This window comes from Centroberyx gerrardi, chromosome 8 (assembly GCF_048128805.1).
Source record: "Centroberyx gerrardi isolate f3 chromosome 8, fCenGer3.hap1.cur.20231027, whole genome shotgun sequence".
Classification (NCBI taxonomy): domain Eukaryota; kingdom Metazoa; phylum Chordata; class Actinopteri; order Beryciformes; family Berycidae; genus Centroberyx; species Centroberyx gerrardi.
The window spans coordinates 14,704,338-14,731,961 of NC_136004.1; the positions used below are offsets into that span (position 1 = coordinate 14,704,338).

Here is a 27,624-nt window from a genome sequence, read left to right on the forward strand (position 1 = left end):
GATGCCGTTTTTAGCTGCTGCGGTCCGTCAGTGCCGGGCAGGAGCGTTGCGCTGGCATCCACGTCAATGGAATAACAAGCGACGGCCTTTATGAATGTTTCAGAGGCTCTATTTATGGGGCCTTGGGGTGGGTCTCACAACCAGTTGCAAGGACTGACGGACTGATTAGCTGGCTACAGGTCTGCTGTATCAGTATCACCTTGACAAAAGCCCAGCTTGTGCCTGGCTAACTCTTTATGCGTGGGTCGGTTATGCAAGAGAGCAGATTTTTCCAGGAATGTGAAAGTGGGTATTGACATCTGTTTTGACATGTCAGAAATGTTTGTAAGCAGTTTATGCAAAGGGGATTTTGATAAGCTTTTGACAGGGTTGTGTGGTTTTAAAAGAGGAAGTCAGTAGAGCTGTGTATATAACCACCTCTGTCCTGAGTTAAAGCTTAAGGCTGGAGTTGATTGGTGGTCAGTCGTTTCCCTTTCAGTGCAAGCCTACAGTAAATATATTTGACCCCACAGATGATGCAGTGCTCCCTTTGGGCCAATGAATGACCTAAAAAGTGCATTAAAAATGTGAGATTTTATTTTCTCTTGTCTTTTGTGCTGCCGAGATAGATGCTTCGTCACTCTCCATTCTGTGTTTTCTGAACAGAAGACGCTATCTTGGCACCTAAAGGGGAGCAGAGAGGGGGAGGGACAGAAGGTGGGGGAATTGGGAGGAAAAGAGACAGTGAGCTCAGGGGAACTCTCTCTCTCTCTCTCTCTCTCTCTCTCTCTCTGTCTCTCTGCTGTTACAGAAATAGCTCTGCGGTCCCTCTATTCCTCAGCCTGCGAACCATGTGTTCTGTTGAGGAGGTTGGCAGGAGCCTGGGTACACTGGTCAGTACAGCTACGGGGGCTTAGGGCCCTGACAATGCTTCTCTAGACTAGACAGGACCGGACTGAACTGGGCGAGAGTTCGGAGCCATTGTGCTCTATGCCAGTAGCCTTCACTGTCGAAATGCAGTGTCATTCCTTGGTGGATACCTTAATGTTTTTTTTCCATGAATTTTCAATTAACATCTTTTTTGTCCTCTCTCCTTCCTCCCGTTCTCCAGGGCCCTCTCCATGGATATAGACACAGACTATGAGCGGCCCAATGTGGAAACCATTAAGTGTGTGGTGGTCGGGGATAACGCAGTAGGCAAGACCAGGCTTATCTGCGCCCGGGCCTGCAATGCCACCCTCACACAGTATCAGCTGCTTGCCACCCACGTGCCAACCGTCTGGGCCATCGACCAGTACCGTGTATGCCAGGAGGTGGGCACACACACACACACAAACACACACACACACACACACGCATGCAATGTGGAAAAAAACACATACAGACATACTCATGTGTGCATATGTATACCTTTGGACATGGCTAATCCTAGGAAACTATCAATTGGGCATTTGTTGAATAGGTCAAAACGGTCTGGTGCAAACTTAACATCTCTTTTCAGGAATTAAGAAAAAACATCCTTAATTTTAGACTGATGACCATGTAGTTTGACATGATATGTTGGTTTTGGACAGGGTTTCATTAGCCCAAGGATTGTAAAATTTGGTCAACCCATAGAGGACTGTGTGATCCTTCAATTCAAGTAAACAAACATCGCTAAAAGTGATGGAGTTAAGAGGTTTTGACCTGATAAAGGGGATGTGTGTTTGTGTTGCAGGTGTTAGAGAGATCTCGCGATGTGGTGGATGAAGTCAGCGTGTCCTTGAGGTTATGGGACACCTTTGGGGATCATCACAAAGACAGACGATTCGCCTATGGCAGGTGAGTACACACACACACACACAAACACACACTGCTTCTCTTTGTATTTCTGGTTCAGTAGGCCTGTCCTGCAGCCAGAACTTGGTTACTGACCTAATAACTCAATTGCTGGCTGACTACAGAACATAAAACCACAGGTCACGGTTAATTTGGTGCAACCAAGAGATTGCGTCGTCTTGGCTATGTAATTGGTAAGGGATTGACAGTTTTCCTCAGATAATATCTGCCCAAATTCAGCACAGGCTAGTTCAGGAGAATGTACTGTAATTTAGCGCTAATCTCAAACACAAACACAAACACACCCACATAACATTTACTAACTCAAAATCATGCTGCTTACTTCTGTTTTTGTCTAATCCATCTGACATGCTTTTCGGTTGAACTCTGCCCTCTGGCTGTTATATCCTTCCTCTACTAGACATGATTGGATCATCGCTCTATCCCTCTTACTTTCTATCCCTCTATCCCTCTGTCTGTCTATCCCTCTATCTCTCTATCCCTCTATCCGTCACTTTATCCATTTTACCCGGAACTTTCATCTTTTAATGAGCCTCATACATAGTCCTGACCCACAATCAGGCAGCAGGACTTACACACACATCCACGCACACACACACACACACACACACACACACACACACACACAGACAAAAACACACGTGCATGCACACACCAAACTGTGCAAGCTGTCCGTTCTCTCAAGGGTGGGTGGATGCACTTTGTTTGTGTAACAGGTCACCCTGTCACTTTCTGCAAGTGTATCGGCATGACAGACTGTGTGTGTGCGTTTGTAGGTTGCATGTACTTCAGCTTGTGACTCAGAGCTCCTCCCCTCTGTCTTGTTCTCACGCTCTCTTTGCATGTGTATATTGGTACAGTATGTCTTCTTCTGTTTGTGTGTGTTTTGAGGTGTGTGTGTGTGTGTGTCTGTGTCCGTCTGCATGTCCTGTATGCTCAGTCAGCCTGCAGTCAGCTGATAGACACAGTGCCAGCTCAGCTGTTCTCTGCCTGCCTGCCTCCCCGGCGTCTGCAGCTCCAGGCATCAACATCCCCTCCTCCTCCTCCTCCTCCTCCCTTCATCCAACCATTCACCCTAACCTCACTTGGCGCTGTGTCTATCAGCTGACTGCACCCTCACCCTCACCCCCCCTCCACCTCCTCTTCCCTATACCCCCCACCCCAGCCCACCCCACCCCTCACCTGCTCAACCACGCTCCACGATCATTAGCCTCCTCTACGCCCTCTGCGCTACTCCTCCACACTCTCCACACCTTCTTCCACTCCATGGCCTTTTGTTGATATAAAAACTTAAAACATCAGATGGTCAGAAATGCCCAGTCTGTCACATGCTTTCCTATGAGTGGAACTTTCTGGTCGGGCAAACAATTTCAGCCTGAAAATAGGCTAAGCCAAACTTAACCTGAGTCAGCCCCAACTTCATTTATTCAGTCGCCAAAATTTCCTAAAAATACACATCTGATTTTCTTGTCTGGCTAAATAAACAAAATAATGCTGTAATGATTTGAACCCAACCTATCCATCTATTTTTTAGCCATCTTTTTTTTTACAGTGATCTTTTTGTGATTGATTGGACATATGATAGGGTCAGATGTTTGGCTACACTGACATTAGATCTATGATTTATTTATTTATTGAATAGAACACTGTGCTAGTAAACAAGTTTTACTAGCATTTTATTAACGTGCTATAATATTGTTGTGAATGAGCGGTGTTATGCCAGGATGAGTGATAGCAGATAGCCTGCATGATACCTCTTAATTTCTTAATTGCAACGGAAAGTCTGACTCAGTATTTTGGAGATCTTTACTGTGTGTGTGTGTGTGTGTGTGTGTGTGTGTGTGTGTGTGTGTGTGTGTGTGTGTGTGAGTGTGTGCATGTGTGTGTCTGTCCTTACATAATCTGGCCCAACCAATGACCTTTGGAGTTTGGATCTACTGATCCACCACACACACACACACACAAAACACTATCAAAACAGTCACTGGCACAGATACTTATTATATATTAGTGCAGGTGGTAGATTATTGTCCGAGAACACAGTAGACTGCAAAACCCACCAATGCGGATCAGTTTGTTTGCCTCATTTGACTCACATCTGCTGTTTCACACAGATGTATCAAGTTCATACCTGCATTATTAAGCTCAAAGATGAGATGATGTACAAGCAAACTCCACACCCTTGTGCTTGCATAAATCCATTTGTAAATAATCATACTGTATGTGCACGTTAACATTGATATACATGTACGCACGTATACACACACCGGCTGATGCACAGTGACTGAGGCAGACCCAGCCTTAGCTACGAGAGCGAAGGCACGTACACTCATAACATTTCAAACAGCCATGGTAATGAGCCTTTGACATAGTGCTAATGTGAATTCCTTTGTGTGTGTGTGTGTGTGTGTGTGTGTGTGCAGTGATGTAATGGTTTGGTAGTGTATGTTATGTCTGACTGAGGGGAGTGGTAGCTTTTGATTTAGTAATGTGTCCGTCTTCATAAATCATTTAGCACTGAGTTGCATTTTCCTAAAACAAGCGAGTTCACCCCATTTGCCAAAGGGGTAAGATATTTCCACATTTTCTCTTGCCTGAAGAAAAGTAAGACTTTAAGGCTAAATACTAGATTAAATGACTAGCTAATACACAGTTTTTTTTACAGTGTAGTTCTTTGTCTGCTCAGTAAATAGACCATGTTTGCTGCTGGAGCAGAGGTATTTTCCCCCAGGGAAATATGAGAGGTGTTTGAGTGGTGTGTAATGCAGTTGGCAAGCTCTCTAGCCCAGGATCTGTTTAAGTACCTCAAATCTTCTGGTTTGCATCTGAATATCTCTGATGTTTAATTTTCCCCCACAATGAACTCAGGGGAAGGACTATGGATCGGTTTGCCCAGTTTGTCCGTCCGTCACACACAATATCTCAGGGGCCACTGAACAGATTTTTACAAAACTTCAGGGAACGATGTGTGTCTTTGCTCCATTTCAGCATTTTCAAAATAACACTAATTGGCCTAAGGGGGGCGCTACAATGTTTGTTTAATTGTTGGATGCCGCTAATCGGATTTTCATGAAACTTAAGGAAATAATGCATCTCATTGCTCCATTGTGGCATTTTTAAAATGACACTGCTCAGCCCAAGGGGGGTGGGCACTGCATCATTTGTTCGCTCATCCATGTGTCACACACAATATCTCAGATATCTCTGATGCGACTCTGACAAAACTTGGGGAAATGATGCATCTTCACTGCTGCATTACAGCATTCAAAATTAGACTGACTGGCTCAAGGGGGAACTACAATTGCATCTCAAAACAAGGTGACATACTTCATCATTCGTTGGAACTACATGTTTACTGTAGTTACTTGTTGGTTCATATGTTTTTTCTAATCATTTTTTTTAATGTAAAATTGGTCACACAGTTATTGCTCAGACACCAATCATTTTGTACAGCTTCTCCTTATATTTACCTCAGTTTTTGTTTCAATATGCGCAGTGATGTTACATTCTTTAAAACTGACACACACACGTTAGCTCTCCATTTCATCATCAGTAGGCTATTAGTAATGGTTTCTATGTACCGCTAATGTAACATAGGCCTAATCTAGTAACCCACAGCTGCTAGGGTCTAATGCCCTGTGTTGTTTTGAGAAGCAGGACATGTAGGAGTTGTTGGTTCTTGCACTGTAAGCATTGTCCTGGTGCTAACTGATCTGTCTCAGTGACACAGAGCTCTATCAAACATTACTTACTCACTGGCCTGTCATAGCCATGCCACAGAGACATCAGCACTAGAGAACAGCCGTAAGTGCTGCTGTCTGCTTGCTCTAACACATCAGCTGAGGAAATGAATTTGTGTGTGTGAATGTGCGTGTGTGAGTGTGCGTGTGTGTGTGTGTGTGTGTGTGTGTGTGTATCCTGATCTATTCTTAGCCTTCTCTTTGTGGCCCATGTAGCCTTGGGGGGCTTAGGGAGATTTACGTAAGAGAGAGAAAGACAGGGGCTACACAGATCACCAGCCCCGGAGGCCCACAGACTGGCACACACACACACACACACACACACATATACACACACACACACACACACACACACACACACACACACACACACACACAGACACCAACCTTGTGACCCCACCTCACAGCTTGCTCAGTGGCACTGTTCATGCCCCCACAATGCCTTGCAGCAGTTGAACAAGCTTCTTCTATGCACATATATGTTTTAACATAAACTGACAAGATGTTCAGTGACTCAGTACTGACCCTTCTCTTTTCTGTCCCCTCCACTCCCTCAAAGACTGCCTGTCTTCTCTCCGCTGTCATCTCTCCCTCTTGTCACCTTCTCACTGTGTGTCTGTCAGTCCGTTTCAGTGTCTCTCTTCTCTATTCTCTCTGTTTCATGACCCAACGTATCATCTCTCCTCCTCTCTCTTTGTTCTCTCTTTCTCGTCTCATACTGTACATTGATAGTTTTAGTCATAAGTGCTTGAAATGAACAATATCACTAATATCCTCTGTCTCTCTCTCTCTTTTTCTCTTGCTATTTGCCTCTCCCTCCTTTCCTCTCTAGGTCTGACGTGGTGGTGCTGTGCTTCTCTCTGGCCAACCCAAACTCCCTGCGCCACGTTCGCACCATGTGGTTCCCGGAGATCAAGCACTTCTGTCCCCGGACGCCCATCATCCTGGTTGGTTGCCAGCTGGATCTGCGCTACGCTGACCTGGATGCTGTCAACCGTGCACGACGACCCCTAGCCAAGTGAGACCCCGTCTGCGTCTGGCATTGATAGCCAAATGCAGATAGAACATGCAAGGAGGTGGCATTCACATAGGATTGCATGTTGGGTTTGCCATTTTTAACCAACCAAGCAGTGTGCTGCTATGTATTTTATTGTCTACTTGTGAAAAATTTCACATGCATTACCGTATGTCAATGCATGAACTCATTTATTGCCTCATATCAATGAAATGTAGGTCAGCTTTATAAAAATGAGTATCAATAGTAATTCATAAGTATTCAGCTACATACAGTAATTGTCTTGCTTTTGTGTTAATTTCTGGTATTACTGACGGACTCGCCTCCTCCTTCCCCACACACCCAACTTGCTTATACTTACTAGCTGATGGTTTTCCAGTTTTATCTGAACATTATCAGTATCATCATCATTATCTCCTCCTGACCCACAGACCCATCAAACCTACAGACATCCTTCCCCCAGAGAGGGGCCATGAGGTGGCTAAGGAACTTGGCATTCCCTACTACGAGACCAGCATCGTCGCCCAGTTTGGAGTCAAAGATGTTTTTGACAATGCCATCCGAGCCGCCCTCATCTCCCGTCGTCACCTGCAGTTCTGGAAGTCCCACCTGAAGAAGGTCCAGAGGCCCCTCCTCCAGGCGCCCTTCCTGCCTCCCCGCCCCCCACGCCCCATAGTGGGCATCCCAGACCCTCCTCCCACAGACGGCGAGGCTCCTGACTCCCTCTTCTGCCAGCCGCTGTGCGCAGATGTTCTCTTCCTCCTGCAGGGCGGCACCACGCGCGTCTTCGCACACAAAGTCTACCTGGCCACTTCCTGCTCCAAGTTCTATGACCTCTTCACCCTCGATCTTGGTGGTTCATCTGCAGGGCCACGGGGGGACGAACAGGAGAGCGAGGAGCACTCTGAGAGCGGGGACGAAGATGAGCAGAGCAGGAGAGGAGCCAAGGAGCAAGCTGGGCGCACTAAGAGCCTGGACATTGATAAAGACGGGGTAGATGGAGGAGTGCGGGGGCTGAACCGACCCCTGCTGCCCCAGCAGGGCTCCCTGAGAACTTCCCAGAGTGATAATGCCCTCCCCTCTCGAGCCATGTGCTCCGTGGGAGCCTTGGGGACTGGCCGTGCACTTTCAGGATGGGGAAGGGGCTTCCTGAGTGTGTGTCTGGAGCATGTTGATGACCCCATGACTGGACGGCCACGACTCATGACTGTGGTGGCCATGGATGCACTTATACAGGAAGAACCATTCCAGGTGATGGACTTGACAGCCCTGAATTTATTAAACATTGTTAAACATTCATACATGATAGGGGATATTAGAGCTGATGAGAATGATTGTATTGAAGTGAATGGCAAAAATTATCAGCATCATTGCAACAGGCTACTATCATGGCATCATTTTAACATGAGCATTGTGGTATTTTCATAGTTGCACTGAATTGAATAAAACGTACACTTTTATTTGCATTTATAAGCATTTATTTGATGTACTGATTTTCTCTGGTCCCAGGCGGTGCTGCAGTACCTGTATACAGGCAGCCTGGACGAGGGCCGAGGGGACCTGATGCAGGTGGCCACCATCGCTGAACTGCTTGAGGTGTTTGACCTGCGGATGATGGTGGCCAATGTCCTGAACAGAGAGAGCTTCATGAACCAGGAGATCACCAAGGCTTTCCACGTCCGCAGGGCCAACCGCATCAAGGAGTGTCTCAATAAAGGGACCTTTGCTGGTAAACTACTGTGCCAATCCACCAGTACATCTGTATTTCCAATAGCATCAGTGTCATTGTAGATGTTTTTCATGTATGCATTAGGTAGTGTGTGCGTGTGTGTGTGAGAGAGAGAGTGAAGAGTCGGAGATGGTGGGAAGTTGAGGAGGAGTGAAAGTGAGAGAGAGAGAGAGAGAGGATTTTGTTCATTCCCAGCATTTTCAATTCAGTCTCTTGAAATGTACACATTGTGTACATTTGATCATAAATTTACCCTTGTATATTTGTTAGAAAATATGCAATTTTGTGTGTAGTGGTTTATGTGTATTCTGAAGTCTTGTTATTGTCATCAAATGACTTGATGACTATCTGTTGTGCTGTTTGGAGTCAGTCTTTCCAGTCTGTTCTGTGTCTTTTTGTGTCCATAGTTGTGTGTTTCTTGTGTCTGTGTGTTTATGTCTTGTTGTCTGCCCCCCCTAAGCTGTTGTGTATGCATGTTTTCGCAGCATTTGCAGCCAAATGCCAGACATCCGCCATCTCTGAAAAAAAGCCTGTCTCACATTCAACTCTTTCCATACTGCCTATGTTGTCTTCGTTTTAATAACCATGGGAATCTGTCTCTAACAAAATGAATGCTTTTAAGAGATTATATAGATTATTTAGATACATTTATCACAGTTGTCTGAACTGCACTGCTTCTCTTAGTTATTGAAATAACTCAACGATTGACCTAAAGATATAGATATAATGCTGTGCTTTAAAATGCAACCCATTACAACATCATTACACTAGCATAGTTGCTTTGTTCCCTATGGCCACTTCCCCTACCGCAGCAGTAGTCCAGAGTTCACACAGGAATCCCTCCATGACCTGCTATCCTGTGTCTGCTTCGTAGCGTCCACAGCTCTCCTTCCCTTACTCTGTGTCAGAAGCCGTTCTGTCTTTCTGTCAATTTATCTCTCTGTCTGTCTACCTGTGTCTATGTCTCTGTGTGTGTCTGTCTGGCCTTCTGTCTGCCTGTGTGTGTATGTCTGGATGTCTGTCCTGTCTGTCTTCCCCCCTCTGTAGCTTGGGCTTCTGTGGCACGCCACGAGATGAATGCTCTTTTCCCACCCCGGTTTTAGATGTGGTGTTCCGCCTGGACGACGGCTACCTCCCGGCCCACAAGCCCCTGCTCATCTCCAGCTGTGACTGGATGGCCGCCATGTTCCGTGGCTCCTTCATGGAGAGCTACATTGAGGAGGTGAGTTGAAGACCGAAGGGAGGAAAAGACACCGGGAACAGCTCGGGGATGGAGTTACCCTTAAGTGCTGAGGAGGGATTCAGTTTCCTTGACCTGAATCCTAACCTTAACCATTTTTGCCGAATTTACACTAACCCCAGGTCAGCCTCGAGGGGCAACGTAATCCTACACCTGTACTCAAGTCTATCAGTGCTGAGCAGTAACATCAGATAACAGAATCAATAAATGGGGTTAAGGTAAACAGGTTACTCGGATAAGGTTTATTGGGTTGGAAGTGTGTTGTCTTGATGACTGTTTGTACAGACGCTTGCGTGTGTCACTGTGTGTCTGGAAGGTGGGGGTGTACAGCTGAGGAGTGGTGCAGACTTGTTTAAGGCTTGTCATCTGAGTGACCTACAAACCGTCACTTCACCTGCAGATGTGTTGAAAGCTCAACAATTACCAAGCCCCCTAAGGCCTTGCACACTTAATGAGCACATATAGAAGGCTCCCACAGAGGAATGCACATACATACACACACATTTCTGTCTCTCTGACACGGTTCAAGCCGCAGGAACCTACTCAGGTTGGGACTTCCTGTTGTGAAGGGCCGTGTGATTTCCTGTCCTTAGTCATATCGCAAACCAGAGATACTGGGCTTCGATTCTGGTCTTTTATTAGCAGTTACATCCCTATCAGCCTTTGAAGTAGTTCTTACTTCATATGGATGTAATCTTGAGTTTAGGTAATAAAATAAAATCTATCAGCTTATGTTTACATTAGTGTTATACTGCCAGGTTGTTAAAAACGTCCTCAACGTACCTCAACATTGCCACATTTATGTGACGCAGTACAGTACAGAGCTCTAGCCTATCACTCACAGCAGAATGAGGATGTGGCACTAACCTGTCTGAAGTCTTTACCATAGCTCAGAAGAGTCCCTCTATCCAGGTCAGCATTCCCCATGTGGCGGGTCCGGTTACCCCAGGCCTGCTCTCTCTTGAGGCTCAGGTTCTGGACCTCCGGTGCTCGTCCCGGGGCAGGGCTTGTGGACCGGACCTGACCCACCCAGAGAGGGAGTTCCGGGCTCTGGCTGTCCTCTGGCCGAGGCTCCCTGGGCTGTGTCGGAGAATCAGATCCCCTGGGGTACAGTTACTTTCAAGCTCAGTGGGGTTAGGTTACGCAGATTTAGGCCCTCAGAGGGAAGGGAAGTATACTCCTAGGAAAGAGAGTGAGAGAGAGAGAGAGACGGAGAGTACAAGCGTCTTGTATTCAGTTAAAATATAAAGAATGAAATTATAGGAGGCAAGTTGAAACGAAATTGAATTTTGGGTAGACCTGGAAAAGAAAACCGATTATGTTTTTTGTGTTTCCACAGGGTTAGTATTTTATTCCAGAACACACCATGTGATTGGGTAGAAAAAAAGCCCGTTTTGGCTATTGTGGACGGTGGTGAAAACAGGACATCAGCAACAGTGAGGGGAGCGCAGTGTTTATTGCTGATGGGCCGCCAGTGTCTATGGTTACTCTGAATGGTTCATGCTTGTGTCTATTGTGGCATTGTTTATGGCATGATGCTGGCACAGTGCGGTAGGCAGGTGCCCTTGAAACAAAGCCTCAAAGACTGACTGGACAATGAAGCCGTGACGCCGTCAGCATTTACGTTCATGAGCCCGAGTGTGTGCTTGTGCGTGCATGTAAGTGTATTTGCATTTTTATGATGCTGAAAAGCTTGTGCGGTGCTAGTTTGTGAGTTTGATTACACACTTAAACCAAAAGCTCCGGTTCCCTTATTTCCCTGCTGGCTTTGACAGTCTCCCCTCCTGAGAGGCACAGATGTGGCTCTGATTGTGCGCGGTGCAAATGTCACTGACGCACACTTTGCAAGTGGAATTGTCATGACATTGGCTGGCTATATATCTTTCTCTCAGGCATACAGTACATCTTCCTGGATAAATGCCTGGCTAGTTTGAGAAGCTGTCTCAATAGAACTGAGCAGAAACACTTGATGAAGACGGTCTTGTTCTATTCATGTACTCTAAAAGGGAATCAATCAAAAGGGAATCAATACAGGAGGAAATAACTCTGAGCGATTTGGAGGTTGGAGGTTTAAAAAAAGAAGTGGAAATCAAATAGTGAATGGGGTCTAATGAAAAGTGGCCCCTAAAAATGGATTAACAAGCCTTCTGCTTCAAGCACGGATAGTGACGTCAAGTGACTCATCGTCCAATCACTGTGATGCATTTTAACTTGTAAAGTTTCTCCAATTCTACATCTAAAGAACTTTATACACGTGGTATGATCAAATTATATAATATGTGTCATTTATTTTGGCCACTATGTGCGCTCCAGCATGTGATCAGCCAGCGCTGTTCCATCTATTTTCACTCACACCTTCTGTATTCTTGCCACGCTCCTCTCTCGCTTCCCTCGCAGTATTTTTAGGCTCACGCTTTTCAGTGTTCATGCTGTTGTGTGATAACATGGCTATTCTAGTTCCACAGTTGGGAACCAGAGTGTTCTTGCAGAATAGCATTAAGACTGATATGTCTTTCAGTCACTAAGCTTCTCTGAATCAACCAATTGCAAAACACTGAATACAATAAGCATGTTTGTGGAAAAACTCCATGGACAATATGTAACAGTTAAACTGTATCCAGAGTTTAAATGCAAAAATAGGTATTATCTTTGGTGTAGTAGTCAAATGACACATGTTTTGAGGTTTGACCTCTGTGTAGGGAGTTATACACCTGACCATTGTCAGCCATGGAGCGTGTCATGGTACACCACTGGATTATGTTCTCGGTGTGTGTCTGTGGTTTTGTGTTCACCATGTGAGTGTGTGTCTCTGTTAAACATGAGGGCCTGTTACATTCTCCATTTTCTTCCATTCCTCCAATCTTTTTACCCTGACTTCTTAGTTAGAATAAGGGCTGATGAGGCCATTCTCTTAAACTTGGTTCCTTATTGTGGTGGCGGGTACGTGATGTGAAACTTTCACTGTTTTCGCCCCACATTTATTTTAAGCATTGACTAATTTGTAATTTGCCCTCCTGGCATCTTTATTTCTTTAATTTCCTGGTTTTTACAAGCCCCTTGAGGGGTTTTATCTCACCTGAACAGATTATTGATTGCATTGTTTTTTTATATTATCATTTCTTATCGTTTTTTATCACTCTGCATCTGTGCTCTATCACTGCGCAAATAAACTAAACTTACACTAGACTTGTTACTGACCTCTGGTAGTCCAAACTGAGAAAGCAAAGGAGAAGACAGGAGGAGGACAGTTGAAAATTGTACAGCTAACTGGCCCCTGTTTGTCCCTGACTGTGTCAACATCCATAAATGTCCCGTCACTGTGACTGTGTCCACTCATTAATGCTCCCTGGGCTCAGCTGGGGCTTTTAGCTCGAGAGACCACCCGTGTCTCTGTGTTGTGACTTTTCAGCCGTAACGAGAGGTCGCGCCAAGCTGACATTCTCCTAATTGGTGATGGGAGTGTAGGTTGAAGAGCACCTCAGTGGGTACAGTGAGCTCTCCTGGAGGGCTCAGGTCATCAGTGTTATCATTTACCTCCCTTCCTGGGCTTAGGTTGCATAACCTGCATCTGCATTGCTATTGACCTGACTCATAGTAATTAGGCTCATAAAAAGGTCTTGCTCATTTGTGTGCATTTATTTATTTAACTAACTAGGATGAAATATAGGTTTACATTGAAAAGCAGCATGACCTTTTTAGTCAAGGTGCCTCAGGTTAGTCTCTCTGATAGTATGGCGACATCTAGGGGTTGTTGCAGGGGATTTCAGACTGTGGTTTAGGCGCGGTACCATTCATGGCCCTGATGTTTAACATATGGACATTGCCCTGATGTTAAACATTTTGAAGTGCGCATGCTTGGAGGTGTGGCTCATTCGGTAGAATGGCCCAGCCATCACTAGGGACACTTAGTCTTGTTGGGTAGAGCTACAGGTACGTTCTGCCTTCATAGATCAATTCAGCGCATAATGGGAGTATAAGGACATTAAACTTACGGAACATAGATGTGAAGAGTCCTGAATAGATGAAAAAAGGGGAAGTGACTATACTGTCATGATTTGCAACATACTTTTTAAAGAAAGTTCTGCCTCATGCAGGATGCCTTGACATTTAGTTGACATAGTTTCAGAGAGGCCGAGGTCACCTGCAGTGCAGCACCCCTGGACACAGTGCCTTGCTAAGGGGCACCGCAGCAGTGTTGAAGGATACTGTAGATGTAATACCAGTCATCTTCAATCACCAGCTCACAGTGGGAATAAACCCTTCTGTCCATGCCACGGATCAAACCATCAGCCTTTCCTTTATTAGTTCGGCCTACCTGAAAGCCATTCTGCTGCTCCACTGCCCCCGTGGCCCCGGTGGTGATGTGTGAATGTTTCCCCTTGTCATCATTATGTTAATGCACTTGTCCGTCCCTTAAGAGACCATTCATACAGCCTCATTTCTCAAATTGCTCTGAATCTAGCTCTGATGCATCCCACTGTGCCCAGTGTAGCAGGGCTATTCTGAGTGGGCTTTGAGTTAGCGTTAGCCACATTGCTCACATCAGTAGCAGACAGTGCTTTCATCTGAGCCCAGATCAAAGGGAAGTCGACCGGAACTGTATGCTATCTGCCCTTTACCTCCGAACCCCCACCGCAGTGCTTCCCTGTCTTTATTTGACCCCTCCCTTTGCTGGGCATTATACATACTGTATAAGTGAGGCAATATCCTGAGTTGTGAAGATTTTCTCATCCCTCTCCTGCTGTACTCCTTGTCTATTGTTTCTCAGTGCCATTTACAATGTCCACCATTGTCTTTTTTGAGTGAATGAGACTTGGTAAAAATTGAAGTATGCTATCATCTAGATATTGAGCCATATGTGCATAAATATTCATGCATACTCTTATCCCTAGCACGTAGTACCTCAGCCTTTCTTCCCCTCACATTTTTCCTGTTTTCTCTCAATCTGGCCATTTCCAGGTGTCCATTCCCAACACCGGTAGTGCCTGTATGCGCGGGGTGCTGGAATTCCTGTACTGTGGCCTGCTGACGCCCTGTCCCGGTCTGGAGCCCATGGAACTAATTGTCCTGGCCAACCGTCTTTGTTTGCCGCGCCTTGTCGCCCTCACAGGTAGAGATCTACAGCACTGGAAATGTTCTGAAGAGAAATGTCCATCTTACCCACTGTGATTTGATAGAGTTTTAACCCTGAACAGCTTTTTATCGCTGACACCATGAGTGACTGTATGTATAGTGAGTCATGTCAGGGTCATGTCACAGTGCTTGGTGAGTGTAAACAGTAAATACTGACATGGCCGTGTGCATTGTGCGCCACCTTCAGAACAGCATGCTGTGGATGAGCTGCTCCAGCAGGCAATGAAAGGAACGGACATCGATGGACAGGTGTTGGCTTACCTGGAGCTGGCACAGGTCTGTCACTGCAAATTTACCTTTGTTCTTAAAATAACTGTATTTTTTTATGAATCAACCTAACATAGGAATAGACATGGAGTACATTAAACAGACGAATGGCAATTCCCTATTGATACATTTTTATAAAAGTTGATCTCCTCTTCTTTGACAGTTGTAATAAATGCTCATTTCTCCTCTTTTTTTTCTCCATTTTACCCTCTGCAGTTCCACAATGCCAAGCAACTATCAGCTTGGTGTCTCCACCACATCTGCACTAATTATAATAGCATCTGCCGCAAGTTTCCCAAAGACATGAAGGCCATGTCTCCAGGTACAGGCTCCTCTTCTCTCCCTCTTGGCCTTGACACTGTATCTGCCTCCTTCCCTCTGACAGCTGCTGCCACTCTCAGTCACCCCTCATCCTCCACTCTAGTAGTTCCTCAAACCCTCATTGCAGTCATGTTTTAGTTGTTTCTCTATGTTGCTTTTTTATTACATTATTAGTAAATCATTCCCCATTGTTCAACCTGTTTCCTCTTTGATTGTTCTTGTCTAAAAATGTAGGCTCCCCCCGTCTACTCTTCCGCTTCATCTCTTTTTCAAAATCTGAAATGCTTCATCTTTTTTTTCCCTTTATCTCTCTCTCTCCCTGTGTGTAGAGAACCAGAGGCACTTTGAGAAGCAGCGCTGGCCTCCTGTATGGTTCCTGAAGGAGGAGGACCGCTACCTGCGTTCTCAGAAAGAGAGGGAGCGTGAGGAGGAGATCCTGCGCAAGCAGCACACCAAACGGGGCTGGTGTTTCTGGAGACACCCGTCCTCCTCGCCACATGTCTCCTAAACGTTCCCTCCACCGCCCCCGGCTCCGTCATCCTGAGCCGGGCCGTCCCACCCAGGATAACCCCCCTCTAACACATATAGAGGAGTCGGCTTTTGAGCCCTCTATCATTAGATAATTGACTGTCAGTGCTACTATGCCTGAATGTCGGTGTGCTTGGGAGTATGTATGTGCCTCTTTATATTTGTGTGTGAATTTGTGGTTGAGTGCATTTTGATATGCTTGTGACCGGTGTGGGCTCGAGTGAGTGGTTTGTGTGTGTGTATGACAATGTGCGAGTGTGTGAGTGGTTTTAATGAGCGAGTGATACTCCAAGTCGGGTGCTTTGCTACTTCCCAGACACCCTGATCTTTAAGGGCCTCTGGCAGCGCAGTGCAGCCCCTCGTCCCCTCCACAAGAGCTCCATCCCTCCACCAGCGCTCACAGTGTCCCAGCCTTTGAGTGATTGGACTGGGAGCAAGGGCTCTCTATCTCTCTCAGTCTCCATCCTTCACATTGACCTTAATGACTATTACACGTTGACCACTGCAACTCCTCGCGGGGAGGTTACCTCTGCCTTCACTTCTACACAGACTGTTAGCTTGCACACGCAGAGCCGCACCCAAACCCCCCCTCTAAAACCAGCGCTGGATCACCAGGAACTGACTTGGACAACGTAATTAATATTATTATTATTTTTATATTATTTTACCTTTTGTTTTTTCCTACGCCGTCTAGAAAACTCTCATCAGGGGAAATGACACACACTACTCCCAGGACGTGTTGAGGACCTTGATGATTGCCATCAGATGGGACTGTTAGGGTAAAGCCCCGGTTTGGGTGTCCTCATTCCATTAAGGACAACCTTAATACCGTTGGCAAGTTAGGGCGCTCCAATCAGGAGGTTTGAGCACAGCCTAGGCCTCCAATCTAGTCCTGATGGTCCTCAGTGTCCATCATCCGCCCCTGCACCCCCTGCCCCCCGCCACCAACACCACACACACAAAACCACAGACACAAGCTCTCCTTGATGAGTTGGATTCACCAAATTCCACTTCAGAGACATTCAAAGTGACAACTCTATAGCAATGACAGGGGGAAAGAGGGCTATCCTTACTTGATACCACTGCCACGGAGGAATGATGGATGCAGTATTGAACAAATGTGTTCCTGACGTCCATGACCACTGGGTTGCGTTGAAGCGCCTCAGCCAGCCTGCCTTTACACCCCTATACCACTAGGGGCAGCACTGCTCAGGGCCCCGGCACTAACCCTCACACCAGGAGCAAACAGGAGTTTTTATGCCTGTGATTTCTACGCTCTAGTTTCTTCAATTTTAAGATCAACAGTAGAACTTTAATCATCCTTGCAGAGTGTTAAAAAAAAAAAGCAAAGCACATGCACAGTGTTACTAGTGCGTTTCAAATTTGTACCTGCCTATTGATTTTTACCTGATACTGAAAACCAAAGCTGTGATTCTTTTTTTTTTTTTTTAAATCTCCACTTTCCTCACTTTCTTTATTCCTGCTTCCCTGCTCCCTTTTTTGGCAGGAGGAGATGGAGGAGTGAAGAGAAAGTGGAGTTAGTATAATAAAGGAGAAAGGAGGAAAGGAGGCAGTATAATATCTGTATCCCTCCTTATGGTGGTGTTTTCAGTCTGTGGTGTCAGGTGCAACGTGTCACTGCTGGACATTGCCTTCCATTCCTCTTGCTGGAATTGAAAATGGTGCTTAAGACACAATAAGACAGTGTCCACATGAACACACACACGCACACGCAGACACAGTTTTATTGTTCGCAGTTTAAATGTCTGTCCAGTTTAGTGTTTACCTGCGATAAGCATTCACAAGTTCACATAGAAGGTGTTACGTTCCGATTTGACGCATGAGCATTTTTTTTCAACCTTGTAAGGTTTTACTCAATAAATATTTTTTAATTCATTACATTTTTCATCCTCCAAAGGCTAACAGTTTCATAGTGATTAGGATTCAGTTAAAACTTTAAAAATCACTGATTTCAGAATGTGTAGAATTTTGATTTTACATAGTTATAACCATGTCATTTCTTTTGCTGCTGTTGTATTTAAAAACAGAGTGAGCTGTTTAGCTTCCTTGTTAAGCAGGAACGTAATAATGCTTTGGATTGAAATTGCAATTCTGGTCGTTGTTTCAAATGACAAATGGTTTATTGGATATATAACTGCATATGATGGCGTTTCTAATTTTCTCGATAAGGGTGCTAATTTCTTTGGGCTTTAGGATTGAATGTGAAAACAAGACTTCATGGTGATGAGTTTCTATTAGCACGTTGTTCTATTTGTGGGTTTGCGCCCCTCAGCTTTACCCAGGTGACTATAGGAGATAGATGGATTGTGTGAGACATGTGGTGCGCTCTGCCGTTCTTCGAGTTAAAGTCATCATCAGCTACCGAAATAGAAGTCAGATAGGATCTCATGAGACCCAAGTGTGAATTGAGCTGATTCCTTTTCTGAAAAGAGTGAGAGTGGAGTGAAAGTGGAGGAGTCTCAGTCAGCATTACATTCAACCTACATATTTTGAATTTGCTTCACGGATATTTTAACCATCCCAATGCAGGGATTTGGGAATTTGGAAATAAGATAGAAGAGGAGGATGTCGAGGACAGTTTTTGATGGACTTCCATGGCCTCTTTTTAGTTCCCCACAGGAGGGATGGCCATTAGATTTGTCTTACTAATGGTTGATATGACCCATTAAGCCTGTTCTCTTGGTCTGTGTGCCTTAAAGATGCACAAACTAAAAACTACTTTTAGATATCAGTAAATTTTGTTAGTTCAAACCTGCAGACAGGTTCTGCAAAGGTTGACATGATGGATAGACGATGGCCACGATAATGATATGGCCGTCTGATTGATTCAGACGATGCTGAACTCAGTCTCAGCCATCATCCTGAAGGGGGATTCTGAGCCAATTCTCATGGAGAATCTTTGGGCCTGCTTCTTGTTTTTACACAGACAAGTGGCCTTGAATTAAACTCTTTATGGAGTGTAGTAAGTGGGTCTTATCATATGGCCTTAGATTAGTGTGTTTTCTAGATTGGTAATAATTTGGATGTAGAAGACTGTGTCACATCTTGGTTGGAAATATCCACTGACCAAGTGATTCAGAGGTAGCCATAAATATGACTAGCAGGTAGATTCCTATAGAATAACTTCAAAACCACTGACTTTGAGAAAGCAAAAGCTTTTTAATAATGAGCACTGGCTGGCCTGTGTGCTGGGAGGGTGCAACCACTTTTGGAATGTGGTTTAATTTGGAATGTGGTTAATTTGCATGGTGGCCTAACTTTGTCATTATAATGACACTTTGTTCTCTTTTCAGTGTTGGAATGCACTTTCTTCTTTTGTTGTCTATGACCTTTCTGTGCTTGGCATGAATTGTTCCTTATGTAAGATTGTTTTCAAACCTGATGATTGTAGCACGATATATCCACTTAGGTCTTTCAGACTTTCCCACAGCTTGATCGATGCTGAGTTGAAGACAGAATAACCGGACTCTAGCTTCATGTTTTAATGTCTAGTCGGCATTGAACTCTACAGTAGCCATCTTTATGCTATGTGGCTTTATGCACAATTCAGTTTTACTTAATTAGCCGTGTTATTCAACACAGCTCATAGTAGCGCAACTAAATATACATGTTTAAATAATATGCTGGGAGTACATTGGAAAATGTGTCTATTTGAAAAACTAGTTCAGAGGACTAGACCCTTGCCGCTGTACAGTGTTACAGCTGTCCCTTTTATGCTGTTACTATGGTGAATACAGTCAATTAAGCTTATTCTTGTAAGTTTGCAAGATGTTGGGCACATGGCCTAGAAATAGAGAGCATAACATAACTGCGAAATTTGAACTGAATTCAAGTATTGTAATTCACATATTTTAAGAATGTTCTAAATGGCTGGAAGCCAAGTGGAATGTTTTGGCTCGGCCTGAAATGCTTGTATGCACAAAATAATTTGGCCCAGCATGATGCATGTCTCTGTTAGAGGTTGGGTAGACTACTGTATATATACAGAGAGAGATGGAGATGCAAGATTAAAACCTTGTTAGCTTTATTCAACCCTCAATATTTGGCCCACACTGCCCCCTACAGGCCAAAGTTACTTAGGTTGTGACATTCATTTGGGTTGTCTTGTCCTCTTTTCACATCCTTTTCTTTTCGACATTCTCCCAATTCGTTTGATTTTGGTGGGGTGTTTTTTAGAGTTTTAGCAGGCCTGACTGTCCCAAAGTTCACAGTGTGTGTTTTTGATATGAGGCCTAGTGACTGAGAGAATGCCATGTTGTTAGTCAGTGGTGTCTCCTTTCCTGTGCCTTTGATGAAATCTCACACTGTTGGCTTACAGCACTGAAACTGCTGCCTTGTGGTTTCAACTGAAAATTGATGATGTAAGCCAAGAAACAGACAAACGTGCACACAAATAAAACTAGGCCGCTTCCTTCATTGAATCTTAGTGCTTGTAGATTGGCCCATGTTCCCTTAATATTCCAGGCACAAAGCCATTACTATCTATGGGGTGAGTAGTAAAAACTTCCCCCAACCCAAGACATGGAGTTTTAACAAGTAAAGTATGTTACCCGAATTACATTATCTCCTCCAAACTAAAGCTATGCTACAGATACTTAAATTATGAAATGACCAAGAAAACCAGCAGTTTTAAATTAAAGATGTATTTGTTTTGCACTCTTTCAGATGCTTGCACTTTCTATTATGTAGCCTAATACAACTATTGTGCTAAATGCATACCAGGTTTCTTGAGCAGAATTAAAATAAATCTTTCCTGTTACTCTCTTTTTCTCTCTCAATCTCTCTCTCTCTCTCTCTCTAAGCCAAATTCAAGACTTATACCCCATTGCTTCCACTATTTAGCTGCAATTTACTATATTGCAATCATGCCTAAAGTCACTGTATTTTAAATTGGGGAACAGCGCCTGTGAACTACTGTTTTGACTAAAGGCAGGTATTAGCTGTGACAACAATATATATTATGCTTTATTGAAGATATTTGTTATCCAAAGTGTCTTACAGTAGAGTCTTGTAAGTTTGGTTTTGATATGAGTGGTCCCAGCTGGAATGAAGCCCTTACTTTATTATTGGTCACCTTACTGTATCTACTAAGCTCTTGTATACATAGGATTGTATGCACAGAGACTGGCCCAAGACAGGGAGAGTTGATTATATAGATAGACATGGTGTGATTAATCCCTGGTCTATACTGTAATTTTTAAGTGGGTCGTATATACTGTACAGTATTGTTATGCACTTTTGTTTCCATTGACCCATACAAGTTTTATTAACATTTACTGCTCATGTTAATGTGTTTATTATAATAAAAGGCAAAAGAAAGAGCACACCACACTCACAAACTATTAAGGGCTTTTAAAAATATACAACAATCAGAATGTTTTGCTGCTGTTGCAAAAAATGTTTTGAAACAAAAAAAAATTGTAATATTTTTGAACCACTGTGATTTGTACAAAATGAAAACAAAAGTAGAAAAAAAGTTTTTGCCATTTCAGTATTTTGATGTTTGACCTGGCTTTTATTAAAACTCTGTTAATCTTTTGAACATGTGTGTCGTCTCAGATGTTGTCTTGTTGTTGTTTTCCTACGTGGCCACAGAACACACTCCAGTCACCATATTAAGCCATTTTGAGACAACAAATTATTCATGCATTGTTTAATTTTGAGCACTAGATGGAACTAGAGATAGTAAAGCCTCTACAGGATTATGTCCAGTTACTACCACATACTGGCAACATTACCTAATGTCAAATTATTGAGCAGGTTCATATTGGGATTAAACCTCAATTTAGGATTTATTTGGTCATGGAGTGGATGAACCAAGTGAGGGACAGGAGACTGACAGATCCTATCAGTCATCACAGCAAATCCACAGTGACAGCGAAGTCCCACTGTAACCTTGTCTATATATATATTTATTTGCAGAGAATAAATACATTATGCCCTGTGGCACATAACAGTATGCTCTTACCATCTTTTGAGTAAGGAGTGCAAAACAATCTTTTAGGTAGGTAACTTAAGTCCTTGTTTGACAAAACTTTTTTTTATTGAAAGGATCCTCAATATCAATCAAAAAATGAGTATGCAGCAATTTAGAAATGAACATCTCATTTGTAAATTTTAATCAAAACATTTTGCATAAAGGATAAACACATGATACATGCTATGTCTACCATCAATCAATGGCGTTCAAATTTATCATAGACTATCATAGAATTCATACGTTAATACTACTAGACATACATTTGAAACCCTATGATTATGCTAGTATGAGCTACATATAATAAATAATCAAAAACTGTACACAACTAAAAGGACCTGGAGCTGAATTCATAAACTCATCAAAGAAATAGGGAGTAGCACTCAAACGTCCATTGTAATTCTCTAAATATTAAACAGGTGAAAAGGTACATAAATGTTTCGGGCCGTCTTCAGAGTGTTATTTCTAAGACATGAACGGGTATCTTTAATCACATTTTACAAAGTGATGCAGGTGTATTACATTTGCAATCAGTTAGGGCAAACATCATATCCATATGAGACACTAGGTGTCACTATGGTCTAAACCTATGCATTCTAAATGTATTCTCTTTTCAATACAACAAAATAACCCTAGTAGAACAGCCCAAGCAACTACACAAACACTAAAAACCTAAAAATGTGAAGTGATATAAGATGATGTGATGTCACACATGCAAAGCATCAGGTTTAGGCAGTTCATAGAGCATGTGGGGCATGACACCATACAGAATAGACCTGCCATAAATGCCAATATTTTTCAATTGTAATCAAAGAAATGCAGTTCTTCATTTAAGCCATTATAAGCTATACAGAATAGAATTTATGAAACCAAAATTATTTGTATTGTCGTAGTTTGAGGTCTAAGTCTCTGCCCCGGTGAGACTTTTATATTTTTTCTTAGATCTTTTACAGTATGTTTGAATTCTGCAAAATGCCTACAGGAGAAGTAATATATTGGCGTTTTATGGCAAATTTATGTTCATATATACAAGTTTTTAGAGTACGAGAGGTTTTACCAATGTACATCATGGTAGGATACCATACTGGTAGAATTACAAGTTATGATCGTGATTGGATTTTCACTGTGGTTCCTGTCTTGGAGCAAGAAAGCTAGTTATATTTGATTAGGGTTGCTGCCTTTCTACAAGTTACATAACCTTGAAAGACATGATACACAATTGCACTCCCAGTTATAAAATCTACCATTGTTTCCATGGTTTCAAGGAAAAACAAATGGGGAAAACCACACCAAAACCAGCCAAGACAATTCTCTGAAGGGAATTTCACACTGTGCAAGTAAAGCTGTTACAGACACTCCTAGATATGAATAAATGCATACAAAAATGGATATGAAAGGTATTTGAGGTGTAATGTAACACGGAAATGAGAGTTTAAATTCAGAGTTCACACTTTGTCTTTACTGGTTTCCTAACGTTCTCTTCCTTGTGGAAGGCCTTTCCATCTGGCTTCATTCTCCAACTCAGTTTGATGTGCTCAGATATCCCCTTCATCCTCAGCTCCATCTTTATCTGTGCCAAATGTAGTTCATACACTTCACTGATGGACAACTGCAGTATGTCCTTTGTTACACTTAGAATCTATCAATTTCATAGAAGTTAACACTGTTACAGCATGCACTCACTGATTGTCAGACTTCACTGTGAGCAAAAATATTGTATTTCCTCTTTAAGAGTCCTTCTTTGGATTGGCTTTCATTTTTTACATTAGTCTAGCCAAGACACTTTCAGAGAGAACGTGGGACTAACCTGCTGTAAAAGGTCCTCCTTTATAGCTGGATCATCCAAGTTCACAGTTGACTTCTGTGGGCTCAACCTCACTTTCACCAGCTTCTTCATTAAGTGGGCTGAGAAACAAGCAGAGAGATTGGGGGCAGGTTCACAGACATGGCTTAAGACTATGAGATATGTACTGGAAATTAGTTTAATTCAGAACTAGGCTAGTCAACGTCAATGTCCATGTCTATGTTCAAGTCTTCCATAAAAAAAAAAAATTTGTATCTCAATGGGACTTAAATAAAGGTGCTTAAATAAAAATATACTGGCAATTCAAAATGAACTACTGTAAAATCTAGTAGTTTATGGATAGATTTCCAAGATAGATAGCTAGATAGATAGATAGATAGATAGATGATATGAGGATACTTAAATAAGTGTTGAAGTCTTACAGTGGCAGATGAAGGGAAGGCTTTCTTTACAGTCCCTAGCCTCATAATAACCTGTAGAATAGGGCAGTAGACCTGCGCATGGGCCATTTGTTGTGTCATTTCTTGACATCCACTTTCTGAGGGTGGAATCACTCTGATCTGACCATTCCCACTTGTCTCTGAAGAGGCCAATCCACACATCATCACCATTGGCAATCCTCTTAACTTCCACATAGTCTGTATGGTGCCTCACACTGGCCAGGTCTGTGTGTTTCTCCCTGCAGAATGTCCGAGCATCTTTCCATCTCATCCGTTGTTCATTGCGCACATATTTCACTTGTGTTTTACCTATAATTCCAGAGATCTGTGATTAAAACCTTAATTCTATTTCACTCTTCATGACTGCCAGAGCCGATGGATATTAACAAACTCACATGTAACCTTGGATGGCGTAAGACAGCAATGCTCCCCCTCTATAAAAACCCCAACATCCTCAGGTCTGTCCCTCCAATCTTCTCACAGATAATTTGTGTCGTGTTTATTGGTCAAATCTGTGATATGCAATCATGTGCCACAAAGGGCAAAGAGTATACATGTTTTCATTCCAACCAAAGATGACATTGTCTTTTCACTGAGCATCAGTGGCCACTAGTCATTAGCATGCTAGGCATTAGATCGTTTGAAAGCTAAGAGGGAGGCAGGGTGGGGGAGACACAGGAGAGAAAGATCTGGCAGGATTCGTCCAAGACTAGCTCGTCAGTACTTTGTGGTAAGTAAGACCGTAGGTACTTCTTGCACTGTTAGTTTGCTATCCAGTATAGAGTCAGGTAAGTGTTTACAGTATGCTTAGGTAACAAACTATTACTTGGAATGGAGCGTTTGCATTTGCAGCTCCAGCATTCATTTGTTTTGTTATGGAAATCATAGGAAAGGTTGTGTCTTGTCCAAACAGATTCTTTGTAAATTGTGGAGGTGATTGCCCACGCATAGGTCCAATGCTCTTTGTTAAGTACCATTCCACTAGGAGTGTCTCCACTTCCTGAGCTGCATCGAGGGGTTTGCTGTAAACAACATACACTATGTGCAGCGGCGACATGGGTTTCGTCATGCACCTTTGCCCAGTTCAACAGGATCAAAGTAGTTACTCCCCACGCTGTGGCTGCAGTTGTTTTACCAAGACTTTCAGCCTGTTCCCAGTGATGTGGGTGTTGATTCCGGCTTGTGACCTTGTTGGTAACAGCCATCCAGTGTTAAGCACTATCTCTGATGGTCAGGAAGAATGAAATGTTATGGACGTAACTATGGTTCTATGAATCCTGGATCACAGAGTTATCAGAGTTCTCTGTCACTCAGAATCATGTGGAGAAGGTTCTGACTGGACAGACCTCAGGACGACGGGGTCTCATGTAATGTAATTTATGTAACATTTAAATTAAATATTTGAGTCCTAGTGTTACACCAGTCCTAGAGCAGAATGACTTACCAGTAAAGCAGATGGAAGGAAGGGTTTTCCTGCAGTTGGTAGAATACCACTTTCTGTCAGATTTCATTGCCACACAGTTAAATTTATTTTGATTTCCTATCCCCCATTCTCTAAACCGTCTCTCTCCCTCCCCATAGAAATCTCTGTCTGAAAAAGACCAGAGCCACTTCAAAATGCCTCTCTTCTCTAGTCCTATCCAGGCTGTCTCATTGTATTGACGCTGAACACTTTTAGCAAGCATTGCCAGTTCATCCATGGTGTCTATAGTGGCCAGGTCAATATGGTTCTTTCTGCAGTAGATCTGTGCTTCTTGCCAAGTCATCGGAGTATTCACAAAATTATAATTATGAGGCAGGCAGGAGGTGAGGGTGTATAACCCTGTAAAGAAAGGTCAAGACATTCTTAATATACTATTGAACATAATTAGGAAAATACAGCAATAGTTTGAGTGCGGTACACAAGCATTACTGTAGCAATGTAACTGAAAAAGGCATGGGAACTGTAAAATAATTGTACTGCACACAACAGCATGATACATTGCTAGGAACAAATTGTTAAAAGTTCTATGTTCGTCTACCTGGAATAAATGCAGTATGCACAAATAAAAGGCAAAAAAACAAAACAAAGCCAAGGCACCAACCTGAGAGTAGTAGGATGAGAATGAGTCTATTTTCCATTGCTAGGTATTAAAATAGCATAGACAACACTCCTTTGATTGGCCTGCAAGAAATATCATCATATTAATTTCTATCATATTTGATATTAAGTAAAACTAATGCAGGCATACCACTCTTTGAGTAACTTACATGTGGGTGAAATGGGTGAATCCAATTTAGATAAAAGGTGAACTTCCCATCTGGCTTACTGCTGACTACAGTCCAGAGTGTCCTACTGTCGTCTTTTCCTTGTCTGAGGATATATCCTCTCCCTCTTTGTTTTCATTAAATCAAATGTATTTTAATGATATGCACTGACATGCAAAACAGACATTTGAGACAGTTTTTTCCCCACTTGACATAGTTTCTTTCATCTCTGCTCTGTACTTCTCTGGTTTCAATGTTTTGCTCAAGAGATACTTGAGTAAAGTGCTCCTGTTAAGAAAAACAAAACAAAACAAACAAAAGTCATAACTAAACGAAAAGGATAAAAAAATACACTCTTCTCCCGATTTGGCTGTCTTCATCAGAGTGTCATGATATTGCGAGATGTACTTCTGGTATCATACCTGTAAATAGCATGAAGTTTACTGTTTCCTTTACTGGACATCCATAACACACAACATATAAATCACACACTCAAAAAAAATGTTATCATCTGCTTTGACATGATGAAAACAAAGTAAAACTAGAGAGTGTGAATTCCAAGACTAAATTTAGTAGCCATTAAGAGGCTGGACATTTAATTTACTGAGTCTGATGTTGTGCGTATTTGTTCTCACAGAAATTGAAAAAATGGCATCTCTCGCAGAGAGAGCTTTAACATGAGCAGCAAATTTCAATAGTTTTAGATCTAAACTATTAGGTCTTAAAGTAAAACCATTCATTTTCCATTAAGCATCTTTTAATAGAATTACCAATTTCAAGAATTACTGGGTTTACTGGGTTTTACAACTTTCATTTTCTCCAACTTTCCAGGTTTCTAGGACTTGTATAAACCCTTGTAATTTTCATAAAAATAACCACAACTTTGAATTAAAGACACCACTTCATGAGAGCCACCCTAATCTCCATCTCTGCAGGGTTTAAATGAGAACATGGGAACTCCCCTTTGGTTTCATTGTAATAACAAAAGAAAAAAAACTCAGAAAAAAACACACTAATGCCCCAGTGATTATGTTTGGAACTCCCATTGTTTACATTTGCAAACTTATACTGTGTAGACAAATCCCTCTAAGTTTATCATTAGACAGTGCAAAATAGAGGAGAAAGTGTTTTTGACTTTTTAGAGGGAATCATTACAAATTGTCTTTTAAAGGATAGTTCTTGTATAGTGATGTGAAGCTTACAAACATCTGAAATTAAATGCCACACTAATCATCCCAAACAGACATGATCCCATGTCTGTTTAATTTTTCTATCTTTATTTCAAATTTTGTCTTTAAACATTTAAATTGAAATAAATGTGAAAATAAATTAAATAACATGTTT

General features: G+C 42.7%; 1 protein-coding gene and 1 long non-coding RNA gene across 4 annotated transcripts in view; one reads left to right on the top strand and one right to left on the bottom strand.

The window, feature by feature from the left end:
- The window catches only part of rhobtb4 (Rho related BTB domain containing 4), a 47,159-nt gene extending 25,840 nt beyond the window's left edge, over window positions 1-21,319 (top strand). For all 3 annotated transcript variants that reach the window (XM_078285242.1, XM_078285243.1, XM_071900400.2), the window contains 10 exons: window positions 1,091-1,292; window positions 1,697-1,800; window positions 6,391-6,576; window positions 7,005-7,824; window positions 8,083-8,302; window positions 9,406-9,524; window positions 14,502-14,652; window positions 14,863-14,951; window positions 15,159-15,264; window positions 15,593-21,319. In XM_078285242.1, the coding sequence (XP_078141368.1) occupies window positions 1,101-1,292; window positions 1,697-1,800; window positions 6,391-6,576; window positions 7,005-7,824; window positions 8,083-8,302; window positions 9,406-9,524; window positions 14,502-14,652; window positions 14,863-14,951; window positions 15,159-15,264; window positions 15,593-15,771 (2,166 nt within the window). In that variant the 5' untranslated portion in view covers window positions 1,091-1,100 and the 3' untranslated portion in view covers window positions 15,772-21,319. The remainder of the gene's footprint in view (window positions 1-1,090; window positions 1,293-1,696; window positions 1,801-6,390; window positions 6,577-7,004; window positions 7,825-8,082; window positions 8,303-9,405; window positions 9,525-14,501; window positions 14,653-14,862; window positions 14,952-15,158; window positions 15,265-15,592) is intronic.
- A 1,556-nt stretch (window positions 21,320-22,875) lies between these two features.
- LOC139912571 (uncharacterized) lies at window positions 22,876-25,822 on the bottom strand. Its single transcript, XR_011784671.2, has 4 exons — window positions 25,478-25,822; window positions 24,016-24,342; window positions 23,597-23,694; window positions 22,876-23,359 (listed from the first exon to the last, which is right to left on the bottom strand). It is a non-coding gene; the product is annotated as an uncharacterized LOC139912571 (long non-coding RNA).
- Window positions 25,823-27,624: the final 1,802 nt, after the last annotated feature.